Source organism: Ceratina calcarata, unplaced genomic scaffold (assembly GCF_001652005.2).
Source record: "Ceratina calcarata isolate Rehan_Ccalc_2016 unplaced genomic scaffold, ASM165200v1 scaffold557.2, whole genome shotgun sequence".
NCBI lineage: Eukaryota > Metazoa > Arthropoda > Insecta > Hymenoptera > Apidae > Ceratina > Ceratina calcarata.
Window position 1 is genome coordinate 679,517 of NW_017176762.1, and position 14,529 is coordinate 694,045.

The window sequence follows — 14,529 nt, forward strand, 5'->3', positions numbered from 1 at the left end:
CAACAGTCTTATCCAAAGATCAATTGTTTTAATAGTTAACAAACGTTATCACGAAATTTTATTGTGTTTATAGTATTCGTCGAACAATATCGCCACATTTTTCGTGTCCTTCAGATTTGGATATCTAAATCCTGTTTTAACCCCTTGACATACAAGTAGAACAGAATTTGATGCTAAACTCTTTTAATAATTAATACCTGTTAAGTTCTTGACGTCTCGGAGACATCAAAGTCTATAATGACACATGGAACGAATAGACGACATTGTATGTCATGGGGTTAAGACCGTGCAAAACGGCTAACGAACTCAGCTCTATCATTAATTTTCCATGATAAAAGTTGAAACTGTTAGGAGGTAACCACGTAAATCCTTAATCTCTCCTTGAGCCAACTGTCAACTGTTTAAGACCTCTCATCATTAATAGTATTGCGTAGAATTTATGCCTTATTCTTATATGGTTTTGCTTATTGTCTATTTCAAGAACGTGTAAGAGGTGTGTTGTGACTTTGACCAGACTCGCAAGGACCCGAACAGATGGTCGGAAGATGTGAGAGGTATTTTATGACGATGACCAGATTTGCAAGGACCTTTCCGCTTTGGGTCCTCGATCCCATTTCTAAGTTTTGTAGGTCCAGGCTTAAATGAGGTTTCCAGATGCTGTCTTTAGCCAGTTCTAAAAAAAAAATTCTTCGCATCGGATGATGCTAACTGCCGCTCCCTGGGAGTTTCCTCTTTGTTTTAAAGAAGGTACAGAAGGTACGCGCCTTATTCTTTTTGGGAAAAACCCCAGTGCTGTCGGCTAATGGCGGGGTGAGCACATTCGGGTCCTTATGAACATAGTCACCGCCATAAAATACCTCTTACATGCTCTTACTATTTGTTCAGGTCGTTGAGAGTCTGGTCAACGTCACAACATACCTCGTACGCGCTCTTACATTATATATTTATGTATTTTATGCTTTAGATTTATGTATTACAAGAATCCATACCCGTTAATAAAGTATTATTATTATTATTATTATTATTATTATTATTATTATTGTTGTTATTATTATTATTAAGAAAGCTATCTCAAAATCATCCTCTTACCTTGAACTCGTCTTTCATGCTGCGATGCGACGTTCCATGAACGTGAACCGCGTGTGGATCCAGCTTCCTTCCGGCTTTACCCTTTTATACATGCGGACAACAACAACCGAATGCCTTTTGAACGCGTGATCTCTCGCAATCGTGGTTTCTCATTATGCAAAGAACGTGTTTACGTGTATTTTGCTACCGCGGCGACCAATCGTATCATGGAATAGCAGAAGGCGCGACCCGTTAATGTGTCCCTCGTGTCCGAGCCAGAAATTCCACTATGAAAATTAATCGTTCCTTGTAGCTTCTTATAACCGGGCCTCCGAGCACACCTACTGTTTTCAATGTGCGGACGCAAAGTGTTATCCGTCATAAATGTTGCCAAGTGTTTATCGTAAGTTACATTAGCATTAGTATTTAATATTTTTATGGAATGCATTTAGTGAATATTAAAAATATGAAACCTGAGTATAAGATATCTCGTATAAAAATTTAACGATTTATAAACTAGGTCTAAGCGTAATTGGAACAGTATTGAAGAAACAAACAAGAAATCCGGTTTGCAAAATGTCATGCTATGGGCATAAGATATAAGAATTATGATTTTTCTATGATCTGATTCATCAATAACGTGCGTCATTCTAATTACTGTAGACAAGATTCAATCGCAGTTTTCGTATCGGGGAAGTATAATAAATTCCTCGTTGTTGACATGCAGTCGAGTCGAAAAATCAGGAGTGAGTACTTAACTACGAAATTAACTGTGCTTCCTAATCACAAGACGAGTTAAATCGTTCCTTTCGCTCGCGGAAACTGGTTCGAGCAGCCAGCAACGGCAGAATGAAAATGTCAAAGTTTATATTACTATCTATTTGGCGAATTGGTTAGTTGGCAATCAAAAGTGATTCGAACAAGCAAGCGTTTTTCAAAAATTAAATCACTCTCGTACGCACCTTGAATTTCTTAAACCTGTTCTTATTCTAATCAAAGAAAGAGTATTTATATTGATTTATTTAAGAATGAAATTACTTATATTAGATAGCCGAAAATGTATTAAGAGATTTTTGTCATTTTTTGATTAAATCTTTCTTTTATTCAAAACGAATTTTATTCAAGTATATATTGGCCATTATTATTTATGACCTTTTGCCATTTTTGAGGTAGAGCTATAATCCGATCGGAATAGAACTCAATGACTATAATGAATAAATGAATAAGTATGTATAAATGCACTGTTATTGGAATATTGCAGCAACATTGCACGAAAATTGCAATGTGACAATGTTGAAGACACGTTGTTGCAATATTGAGTGCTATTGGGGATGGTTTGAATTTGATTTAGAATAAAAATCTAGAACCGAGAGACACGCGGCAGTATCTTAACGAGAGTAACGAGTTAAGGAGCAGAGGAGGTCGTTGGAGGAATCGAGCTAATTGGCAGTAATTGGCCGCGCGCGTTAAAGAGAGGCTCCGCGTCGTTCGCGTTTCGATGCGGAGTGCTCGACGCAACCGAGAGAGAATGAAATTGGAGGGACAGGTGGGGGCCGTTTACAGTTAACCAAGAGAGATCTCTCGGCGTACACCGTTCGCGAGAGGATTCCTTCAGAGGAATCTCTCTTCTGCATCCTGGTCGACTAAAGGTGTTCCTCCACTGGCAAACACTCGACGAAAAACAACTTGCTTTACTAGAAATCGGTTGTCAACATATTGTCCTCTGACTCGTAAACTGCGAGTTCTATGAGTAAAGTCAAATATTAGTGAACACGTTTAGAAACTAGAATGCGGATAGAAGGTGATTAGTATCGTGTTTATGCATTTTTGTTAAATTCAAGTTTCTGTTCAAATTTCTAATCTGGTTGCAAGGTGTTTACCGAGTGCTCGACGGTGTACGCGCAGCTTAAGAGCGAGTAACGGGGAACGCGAATGCGGGGCAAACGGTTGGTTCCCGATCTCTGGCGACAATACCGAACCGAGTACCGTTCCCTTTCTCCCTCTCTAAGATCGGAACCGCGAAAGACAGACACGCTCGAGCTTCGATCGTCCGCTCGGTTCGTTTCCGGTCAAAAGCTCGACACGAATGCTCGCGGGGAATCGAGTTTATCGCATTCATCGGAGCTCGGCGAAACGCGCTTAGGACGGAGGAGAGGAGAAACGATCACGGCAGGGTGTTAAAGAGAAAGAGGAACGTTCTTCGATACGAAAGATCGGCGGTGTAACTAGGTAGTCAGCCCCTACCTCCGAGAGATAGGTAGCATTGTAGAACGCGCGACCAGTTGGTCGGGCTCTCGCTCGAAACAGGTGGCTCCGACTCGAAGAGAGTCTCGGTCCGCCGCTTACCGCGTACGGATCGAGTTCGTTGTCCGACCGGTCTCTCGGGTTCTCCCTTTCGGAAACGAAAAAAGTTCGGCGCAGCCAAAATATGTGTATATAAAGCAACCGGACCGTTACCCCGGATCGTTTAAACGCCAGTTCTCGTTCCAGTTCGCGTTCGCGGTTACGTTAATCACCTGCCTCTGTTTCTCTATCTCTTGTTCGCCGAACGAATTGACGGACGGCCCGAGTGGTTCCTCAAGGAATCGGATGCCAATACTCGGTGGAGATTGGTGAACTTGGCCTTCTCTCGAACGAGGATCCATCGGAATCTCGTCCGGAGTCTTTCACGAGGATCGTTCAGTTTGCATGGGTGTACACGTAAGTGGATAAGAGAAACGAGGTCGCGCGATCTTTCGATCGACAGCCACCGATTCTCATCCTCCCGATAACGGTACACTCGGCTTGATCCTCGCGCCTTGGATTGTGAACGGTGTTCAGTAAAAGCGTTAAATAGAACGCGTCAAGCCTGATTAACAGGCTCGGCGCTAAGTCAAACGCAAAACGAATTATCGAATATATTTAGTTTCGCACATTACGGCGTCACTTTCTCAAGCAGTGCGCCATCTACGACGCGCGTGGACGTCATTCGTATTCGATGGATTAATCTTGATTCTTTGATAATTGTATCGCATTCCGACGTCGTTTTTTCCATGTGGATTTATCGGCGAATCGACCTCGAATCTTGCCGCGAGCACGTCGAGAAGGAAAGTCGAATAGTACTCCTGCGAGCGTGTCACGCGAAATTGCCCATCGTCCTTCACCCGATTGCGTGCCACGGAAGGAACGTCGCCGGAAAACTTTTATGAAAACGAAAGGACGATGACCACGCGATATCCAATTGTGAGATAAACGTGTTCACTCGAGCGATTCTACCCTCGATTCAACCACCATCCGTGGCCACGCGAAAGTCGTAAGAGTTCCCTCGAAGGAAAAGAGCTAATCCAGGCGTGTCGAGGATCGAAACGCGATTTTATCCGCGCTTGCCTGACGAAAGAGAACGGGAGTTTCCCGCGAAACGCAAATCTTTCCGCGGGAAAATTCCGATCAACAGCGATTCTTTCCCATGTTCCTAACGATCCGCGACTGATTGTTATAAAGAATCAAGCGTCCATACTTTTGAATTAATAATTCAAATGCATTCCTCTGAATGCAGAATGTTCTGATTAACGCGTGAGATTTGCTCATCTGATGCTTTACGAACATAAACATTTTCTCCCGATTAAAATCTGTTAAACGTCCTTTTCACTTGTATTAAGATTAAAATTGTACACGTGTATATAACAACAGTTGATTATACTGTGAGCTGTGCTCATTGACGTGTCACTGTCTCGTTTAACGATGTCACGACCGAATTCAATTGCGAATATAAAAAATGAAATTGCAAATTCAGATAACGAATCAGATAAACTTTATTTTTGTTATAGCAAATCATGTCGGTGCATTTTCTCACCGAAAGCAGTAAAAGTCTTCATTTTCCGCAGCAGTTTTTCGATGGTAGATCGTGATCCGCGATTGGATAAACTAGCATCCTCGCGCAACTTAACCGCTGTTACGTTCGCTGTTTTATCGGCTCGTTTATCTCGTTTAAAATTATCTCTTTCCGCGTAGAAAGTTATCGCTCGCGGCTGATCTACATAGGTGAAACGAGAGAGAGAGAGAGAGAGAGAGAGAGAAAGAGAGAGAGAGAGAGAGAGGAGGATGAATAAAAAAAGTTAAGATGATAAAAAGCGGCAACGTTCCGTAGGAAACGAGCGAGGCCCACCGCACCCGTACCAATGTTGCCGGGAAAATGGCCAGGGATCGTTCTGGTTCGGATTATTCGGAGAATATGAGCGATGCCACCAGTTGCAGCTGCACCACGGGTTCCGTCGACAAGGCTAGTAAATTGATAATATTGGGTAGTCGGAAAAGTATTGAGAGATTTTTCTCACTAGATACTGTTTGGTGTCATATATCGGGCAAAACTAATCAGATTGCGTCATACTGACTCGCGTTTAAAAGGTGACATTTCAATTTATAATTTTCATGCAGACAGTTTTGTATTTCGTCAATCGTGTCAAAAGTAATATTAGTGTGAAAATGAGTGAAATTTCTGAAAAAATTTTGCAATTTTACTACGAAAAAAACAAAAACGCTGCACAAACCCGGGAAAAAATTTGTGGTGTTTACGGTGAAGATGCTTTATCAAATGCAACAGCATGTAGATGGATTGCTCGCTTCCTTTTTGCAAATTTCGATGTTAAAGATGCACCTCGCTCTGGTCGACCAATCACTGAGTTCTATTCCGATGGGATTATGACTCTACCCCAAAAATGGCAAAAGGTCATAGATAATAATGGCCAATATATACTCGAATAAAATTAATTTTGAATAATGGAACATCTAATAAAAAAATGACAAAAATCTAACAATACTTTTCCAACTACGCAATATTAAATTGATAAGATTAATTGTATTATCTAAAGTCCGTGGATACAAAGTTCGAGATTTTACTCAAGTAGACTTGAAAGTTTTTTTAATCATCCTCGTACGGTCGGTTCTTTCGAAAATTGGGTCATCGCTACGCAGTCTCGACAGTTACCCTTCTTAATAGTGCCATCAACATTTTAACGGTATTTACACAATGCTCGTTACATTTACATATAAGATTAAAAGGTTGTTCAATCGCATCCTGGAAAATGGAACATAAAAAGCGATAAGAAAAGCGAATGCTCTCCTGGGTTTGTCCGCGGTTAGTGAAATATCTGATTGGTAAACGACGGGTAAATGGGAATGAACCGAGTGAACAGAGCCGGATTCGAATTAGTGCGAGCCACTCTTCCGGAAGAGCGTGCGAGAGGTATGCGAAACGTCGGCGTCCGATAATGGGAACTTCGGTTGGTGGTGGTTTCAGTGCTCGTTGCGCGGTTGCGGCATGTTCCAAGAGCCGTTCTTTCTTCATCCGCCCGGCTCGCGACCCCGCGATGGGATTTACATAAATCCCATGACCGCGTACATAGGCGAGCCAGCCAAGCCGAAGGACACGGAATCGTTCTACCTGCACAGCCCGCACGATCTCGTCTACACCAGGATCACACGGCTGTTCGCGGACACCGAGAAGCATCGCCACTTCGAGAAAAAGGAGGATACTTTAACTGGTAAGTAGCACGAGTGCCCCGGATACGCTATTGCTCGTAAACCAAACTGGTATAACGATTGATAAAAAGTGCAGTGATACGACTGAAAGTGCTAGGTCATCAGAATTGTGGTATGAATGTAGCTTTTGATATTTTCTGTACTTCGAATTATCCTATAAACCTGCAGGAATACACGTTTCAAAGAATTCCTATTTCTGATGGAATTATAAAATCGAAAAGTACTTTCCAATTAAGATGATAAGATTGATTACTGGTCTGGTATACATTCAACGTAATTCCGACGTTGACGTTCTCGGTTCCAGTGAAAGTGGATGTGCACATCAATAACGGAGTTCTCGACCGACCATCCGGTGGGAACGGTTACGCTGCCAAACCTGAGATTGCTCGCGATCCAACCGAGCACGCGTACGAGCAAATCTGCCTGAGACAAGAGCCGGAAACCGGTGCGGTTGCCAATAGCCCGCAGAAGAAGCCACTGGAGAATTCCGATCGGAGGTGAGCGTATCTTGCACATATTTTTAACAGCTTCTGCACTAACATCTTGCAAGTAAGACAAACAATTCTACACAGAAAACAATTCCTCTTCCAGAGGTGGGGATGCCGCTATAATTTTTTATATTTCACTGTTGGTATTTTTATTTGTTTAAGCATATACATATACATATTTATCCAGATCTTTAAATTTTAATAAACAACCACATATTTAAATACCACTTCAAATAAAAATAATATTAGTAGAAGAATTTTTAAATAAATTTATTACTTTATAAAGGAACAATAGAAAAATAATAATATTAAGTTATAAATAACTAACATAGCAATAATATGGAAAATAATTTTCAAATCTAATGGAAAATTTAAGTTAGTAGGATATTTGCATTTCTTTCTTGCTTGAAAGTATTTGAATACATTAAAATATAAATAACATTTGAAGCCGTACAAGGTGGCCGCACAAGAAACTCACGGAGGCCGCACGTTCCCCATCTCTGATATAGTCAATAACAATGCGATTGATTAAAAATGCGGATTTACTACAAATCTGATATTTTTCAAAGTATACCTACTGCATACCATCCTAAATCACACATCATACAGCTACTATTTATTTCTTTTTTTTTAATCAATCGAAGAAGTTAGTACAGTCGCTTTATCTGCAACAGCTTGACATAACGTATCTGTATAACGGTACGGCGCAATGCGCTATTCGACGAATATATGTTGCCGTCACGGATTTCGTAACGCGATGGTCTCCCGCTTTCGAAACGCGTTCGTTTCCGCTAATGCATCGTAAGCTGTTTCTCGCAGCCCCAACGGGCGACCTATATTCAAGCTGGAATCTGTCGGTTCGTAAGATTGTGTTCAAATCCAGGATCCTTGAACTTCGAGCCCGTATAAGAGTCTCGCGTTTAACTACGTGCTTACTGCATGTAGAACCGCTATAGCGTTATGACAATTGTCGAACAATGACAGAGCATATTTCCCGAAGACTCGGGGAGACGACCTGAAACGGTGTTGCGACTAACGCGATGATTCGAGATGACTTGAATATCTTTGATCGAACTGACAGAGGTAGAATTCGATCGAGTCTGTACGAATGTTCGATTTCAGTCGATCCCGGAAAACTGACCGCAGATACAGCAGATCGAGTAGCGCGAGCGAGTCGTCGAACGTCAGCAGCGAGATTCCGTGTTTTTCGTCGAGCGCGTCGACTCCGTCGTTGTCGCGGAACAACAGCAACGAGCGAATCGGCAAGAACAGTGGCAGCAAGCTTGCCGGTGCTGACCCATCGCACGGTACGTTGCGATTCGAACCGCATAAAACTTGACCAAGTGTAAGCTCGCATTGTTCACGGGAGCAAACGTATGCGATTTTCAGAGAAAAAGGACGCGACGAGTCTGGCGCAAGTAGAAAGCGAGAAAGAGATCAAACCGGGGAACGGCGGAGCTAGGTAAGTAGGCAAACCGATAACCGGATGTCCGCGCGAGAGAAAAATAATCGAGACGCGATCGCTTTACTACTTTTTATCGTCGCGTCGAACGACGAGTAGAATCTCGCGAGAATCGGTGTTCTTATTTCGTATCTGGATTGTGGCAACGGGACTATCTTCCTCAGTTTCGCGAAACCACCACCACCACCGCCTCCACCTCCTCCGCCAGACAAGGACGACGTCGTTGTGCTCGTGGTGAACACTAAACAAAACGTGGACTTCAAGGACGAAAAGAAAGACACGACTGGCGAAGTGAACCGGGATGGAAGGATCGACAACGGGCATCCTGTGCCTTCGTGTAAGTCTTATGTAAAAAATATCAGCTGGAAGCAAAAGAAAAGAAAAAGACTGGTGGAGACTTGAGCCGGAAGGGTGGGGTTTAATCGGGTCGAACGAAACGACCCAGAGTGGTTTAAATGTTTGCGCCCACGCTCGCGATAACGATGATAATAATTAAATCAGCGATGCCGGTGAATCGCGAATCAGACGGGAGCCACTTACTAGACCATGTCGCTCATCGGGCATATAATACACTTACCTAGATTTCACTTGCCACGATTCGTTCTCCCTACCCCTACCCGCTCTGGTTTTGTTTCGGAACAGCGACCAACAAGTCCGACGTATCCTGCAACGGCGAGCACCAGCACCAGCCGGAAGTGGCTCCTGTCAGTCCGTCGGTGGACACCGAGGAAATTAAGGCGAGCCAGACGTCGCATCTGGTTAATAAACATATGGTGCTGCCGTTCATACCGCCAAAGTTCGCGAATGCGGACTCGAACACGCTTCTGAAACCGTCCGAATATCTGAAGAGCATCTGTAAGGGCTCACCGAAGAACAGCTTGTCTAAAGCGAGGTTCGTGACACAGTTAAACAGTCCAAATCCTCTTTATCATATTATATCATATTTATCATATAATTTAATTTGATTTCGCAGAATCTGTTGATAAAAACTACAGTTTTAGACAATTGGCTTAAATTGCCGTTCCATTTAATTCAATTTTTCGTTTAATTTTCAATTAATTTCGAAAATAATTTATAACTACTTATTTATAATATCCAGTCTATTAGCATTATTTATAATTATACAACGGAGAAGCTGCAATTATAAATTAAATGGCTAGTTATTTTTTAAAATAATTTGCGTTCGAATATTAAACAAGCACTGATAGTCCTTAACATCATTCAACGCGGTATTGTAATTTCAATTTATAACAATTTAATATAATGACATCGACAGGTCGGTAGATAATTTGGACATTCAAAGTCGAAGCGGATGCACCAGGCAAGAGAGCGAGCAAGTCCAGGAAGAGGAATTAGCCGAGGACGTGGGTGCCGGTGGACCGGAAACGGAGGGAAAAGAATCAGCTCCGGGTCCACCCCCGCCACCCATGTCTCCGCTTGAGAAGTCACGGCGGATTGGCGAGATCGCTAACGCCGAATCCGAGTCAACAAGAAGCCCACAACCGCTTGCAACTATTAGTATTCAGGATCTTACGAGTATCCAATTAAGAAGAACCACCGCAAAAATAAACGCGACTAAAACATTTTCCGCGCCGCCGCCGCGCAGTGTGTCTATGACTAATGGTAAGCGAAACCGAACTGCAAATCTGCTATAAAAAAATATATACCTACTATGGGAACGATGTTTTCAAGAAAGACTTTTTTGACATCGTTATTATATTTTTTCTTGCTTAATTATTACACGTCGTATCAGTTTCAGAGCCGTTCTTCGTTCAAAAAACCGACTTAATCGCAGAATTGAAGAGAACCAAGGACATACCCGGGATAAAGAAGCTGAAAGTGGAGATGGCTCAAGTGGAGAAAACGCAGGAACAGAATCTCATGTCGGAAATCAACAAAACGTTCAGCGTTTCGAATTTCGTGGATCAGGTAAATTCTCTTTGCTACAGATTCACTGTTTGTCGTTTGCCATTGGTTCATTCGTTGATTTTTTTTTATAGATTCCTGAGAAGGACAGTTCTGGAAACGTGATACCGATATGGAAACGACAAATGCTCGCGCGGAAAGCTGCCGAAAGAGCGAAGAAAGAATTGGAAGAGCAAATTGCCAGAGAAAACGAAGAGAGACGACAGAAGGCGATACCTGCTTGGAAGAGACAGCTCCTTGCTAAGAAGGATAACGACGAAAAAAGGTATCTATTTCCTATGTTATAATATTGTTTATTTCGGTTTTTGGTGATGGGAAATGTGGGAACTACGATTAAGAAAGCATCCATTTTTTAATTGAAACTATTAAAATCCCAGAAATTGTATTTTTTTATTTAAAGTAGAATCACAATAATTAATTTAAACATTGTACAACTAGAATAGTCAATTAATATTATATTGTTGTATACCAAACTAAGCATACATAGATAAGATACCTCGTCCAATTATTCCAGACCCCAATGACCTCATCCTTAACTCCAATTCATCTTGTCAACATCCAGCTTTACATCATCCTCCACTTTGCACTCTGCGTCATTTTTAATCTTCGACCTCTGCTTACCAACCCTTACTAATTCCTCCCTCCACTGTTTCTTCCGAGAGTGTATACATATATACGTATTTTCCTAAAATTTGTTAGAGAGAAAGTTCCTTCTGTCTAGTCTAAAGTCACAAAGCTCTACGCCAAATCTACTGAGTTCATTACTGCTGTACACGCTTAATACAAACCTTCGCATAAATTTCCGTTCGGGGTTGATTCTTATTGAATATAATAAACATCACCTCTACGGAATGCAACAGTATACAAAACTACAAAAAGATATCATATGCATGTTAATCATTGATTTATTGATTCTCTTTATAGACTGAATCAAGCGCACGTGACGTCAACTGTCAAGGTGGACGCGATTTCGTCACCGAAAAGGGACGTCTCGCCTTCCCAAAGCAATCCGTTGCGCACCCACCGACAGGAAGAGAAGCCGGAAACCGAGGAAAAGAAGAGCTTGGATGCGAATTCCGTGAATCCTGGAACGCAGGCGGTCGACAACAACGACGATGACGATACCGCGCAGATCATCCCCTGGCGGGCGCAACTTAGGAAGACCAACAGCAAACTGAATATTTTGGATTGATCCGATGCGGTCTGAGAATACGTTGTTTGTACATATAGAGTCGAGTAAAGTTTGCATCAATTTATGTTCATTGTTGTTTTATTTGCACTCGTCCATTGTCTTACCGTTGCGAGTGCATTATATGAATCCCTTGTTTCAATTAAAACCGATGATTTAATTGAAAATTCGAGTGGTAAGAGTCAAGAAATTTTGTGTTTTAATTTTATTTCCTTCCGCTGCACGGACTGTCAATTTATTCGATGCTAACATTTTTGGCAATGTCGGCATTTGGTACCAATTATCCATGTCAACTTCATCGTTTCACATTTCTGTCTTATCGTTGTTTACCTGGGCCAAAATAAATGAACACGTATACGTGTATTTAAAGAAAGAATGATTTGCATCCTGAATCTTTAAATATCACATTGTCATTACTCGGTTCGACTTATTATGAAATTAAGGTGTTAGCATACTTCGAAGTACGATTTTGAGGTATTCGTTTCGGCGCATAAACCTTCGACTGTCATGTATCCTAAAACGTTATCGCTCGCCGATCTGTTTAGTTTAAGTCTAAGAATTGATGTGATGAAATATACATCCCGTCGATACGAGGGAATCCTGAAGGTTCCCATATAAAGGAGCGCAGCAGCAGTTTTGTACGAACTATTGACAAGGGTACGTCACTCTGTTCGATTTCGATTCATTCAAATATATTTTTACTATTCAATGTCTTTTGCATTTGATTTCATTCTATTTTCGGATTAGTTTTCGGTGCAAAGCATCTACCGAGTGCAATAAGTTTGCCCTTAATACGTATCCTCCACTTCTTCAACGAATTCGCAACGTGACTCGTGACGCAATCACTGGATCAGAATAATGGTGCGTGGGTGTTAACGAAAATAGCGGCCACTGACGACCCGATGGAAAAGACACGAGTTGGTTCGGCACGTGACCCGCGACCTGCAAGATAAGTACAGTCGCAAATAAGAATGTTGCGATACCAACGTGGCCGTCTCGTTGATGACGGACGCGGATGGTCTGCTATATTATTTAGTTGGTTACGTCGCGTTGAGGCAATCTACGCTGTGGTAACATCAACGGTGGCAGTTTGGCTGCCAGAGTGGCCGCGAACTTTTGCCAGTGACAAGCTACCGTCGCGACTAGGCGCCGTTTTCTTTTAGTTTGTCCCGTCCTAAACTGTTTAGCGCTTTTTTTTATCAATCGTTCTCTTATCTATCATCCGCGGTGTCTAAAAGCGTGGGATCTGTCGTCGATCGATCGAGATTCGATTTTAATTACACAATTTTTCTCACCGCAAAAGATGCCGTCAATTAGGAATCGTCTGGGTAAGCCATTTATTAAAATCATAAGTGATTCGATCGTTAATTGGAATTAATCAATAAAAATGCGAATTAATAATTATGGACGGATTTCACACCTGGTTAAATTTAGATTATCAAATAGATAAATAGGTAAATGCCAATACAAGAAACAAAAGTGCACACGAATGAAACACACAAAATTGTGAAAAACCATATAAAGTATCAATGATCATACTTGTACTTCGCGTTATTATGATTTGAATTTTTTAATTGATTGACCGAAATCGATAGCACCGGCGTCGATCGAAATTCTTACGTGTATAGGCAACTTACTATTCATCATTAGCTCCGAATGAATCGCGCGGGCACATCATGCCAACTAACGCGAGTATAAATAGCAGTCAGAAGCATCCTCTTCATCAACCAAGTTCTTGGTGAAGGTCGTTAAACAATTTTCAAATACTGTGCGCTTTCGCGCCTTAGAAGGATGCGGTCGCAATATTTTTCTAAATATGGCAATGTACTTGTGCAATGTGCATTTTAAGTAAAATTAGCGTTGGCGTATCTTAATTGTTTTTTTTTTTATCTCTCTTTCTCTCTTCGAAGCAAAAAACAGAATTACTCGGGGAGTTCAGATCGTATGAAATGCGGATTCACTAGATTCTCGTTAGAATTATCGCGCAAATGCTTGTGCAATTCATGAAAGCCATTAGCGATAAGCGTATCTCAGAATTCGTGGGAAGGAGCTTGCAACTCGCAGAGAATCGTTGATAGAAGTAATTGACAACTGACTGAAATGCGGTACCACGCGGAAATGGGAACGTGAACACTGAAGAGCCGCGGCGCACCCTCGACCTCGTACAAATAAGCGGTTCAGTTACGAAGGTCGACACCTTGATTCAATTCGTTAAACTCGTTCCAACAGTTCGCGAGTCGCGATGCACCGATGGGATCGAGAGGACTTATAACCATTATCGCCAGAGGCTATTAATTCTTATCGTCCGAGATAGTCCGAGAGCCCATAACACATTTTTGTGACCAATCGAGCCAAGGCTGATTTTCACACATATGTAAGCTTTTTTATGGTACATAAGCAAAACGACCTTCAGCAGCCATTGTTCGGATGGAGACAGGAGTAATAGAGCCACCCGCGCCTCGAAAAACGTAAGAAAAAAATGCACGGTACCAAAGCTGAAATTTTGTATACAGTTTATTGATGATAATAAATGATGAAAAATCACCTTCAGCTGTGAAAATGGCGGTGGAAAATGCTTCAGCTGCGAGTATAAACACGTGTGAAAATCCATATGGAAAAATTATTTAGTACCAAAGGCGAAATTTATTTTAACGACACGTTAGGAAGTGTACGTTATGAAAACAGTCAAAATCAGTATGAAAAAAAGTCAGGTAGCTACCGGACCGTTTGCTAGTATTACAAGAATGCACTGTTTTGTGTAATATTTTAAAAATTGAACGTTATATTAATAACGTTTCTTTAAGACTTCGTCTTTTGTTCATGGGCATATGTTCCTCGGTGTCCCTTTCTTGATCTCATTTGGATTCAAACCATTATAG

General features: G+C 41.6%; 3 protein-coding genes across 9 annotated transcripts in view; 2 read left to right on the forward strand and 1 right to left on the reverse strand.

Annotated features, from left to right (window-relative positions):
• hgo (homogentisate 1,2-dioxygenase) overlaps positions 1-1,209 on the reverse strand; it is a 5,922-nt gene extending 4,713 nt beyond the window's left edge. The window contains exon 1 of the mRNA XM_026817180.1: positions 1,090-1,209. Within this exon, the coding sequence (XP_026672981.1) occupies positions 1,090-1,107 (18 nt within the window). The 5' untranslated portion in view covers positions 1,108-1,209. The remainder of the gene's footprint in view (positions 1-1,089) is intronic.
• The window catches only part of f (espin protein forked), a 12,477-nt gene extending 760 nt beyond the window's left edge, over positions 1-11,717 (forward strand). The window contains exons 1-13 of one of the 5 annotated variants that reach the window (XM_026817176.1): positions 1,389-1,471; positions 3,559-3,768; positions 5,195-5,326; positions 6,344-6,587; positions 6,890-7,082; positions 8,196-8,380; positions 8,463-8,535; positions 8,700-8,872; positions 9,178-9,427; positions 9,812-10,158; positions 10,289-10,464; positions 10,536-10,726; positions 11,386-11,717. In XM_026817176.1, the coding sequence (XP_026672977.1) occupies positions 3,757-3,768; positions 5,195-5,326; positions 6,344-6,587; positions 6,890-7,082; positions 8,196-8,380; positions 8,463-8,535; positions 8,700-8,872; positions 9,178-9,427; positions 9,812-10,158; positions 10,289-10,464; positions 10,536-10,726; positions 11,386-11,653 (2,244 nt within the window). In that variant the 5' untranslated portion in view covers positions 1,389-1,471; positions 3,559-3,756 and the 3' untranslated portion in view covers positions 11,654-11,717. Of the gene's footprint in view, positions 1-1,372; positions 1,472-2,626; positions 3,769-5,194; positions 5,327-6,343; positions 6,588-6,889; positions 7,083-8,195; positions 8,381-8,462; positions 8,536-8,699; positions 8,873-9,177; positions 9,428-9,811; positions 10,159-10,288; positions 10,465-10,535; positions 10,727-11,385 lie in introns of those variants that run through there. The other 4 variants (XM_018031767.2, XM_026817179.1, XM_026817178.1 and 1 more) reach the window with 4 other exon arrangements.
• A 947-nt stretch (positions 11,718-12,664) lies between these two features.
• LOC108629291 (putative inorganic phosphate cotransporter) overlaps positions 12,665-14,529 on the forward strand; it is a 7,387-nt gene continuing 5,522 nt past the window's right edge. For 2 of the 3 annotated variants that reach the window (XR_003389693.1, XM_018031880.2), the window contains exon 1: positions 12,666-12,978. Coding sequence is in view for 2 of the 3 variants with exons in the window: in XM_018031880.2 (XP_017887369.1) it covers positions 12,954-12,978 (25 nt within the window). In the remaining variant the exon portion in view is untranslated. Of the gene's footprint in view, positions 12,979-14,529 lie in introns of all 3 variants that reach the window. The other variant, XM_018031881.2, reaches the window with a different exon arrangement.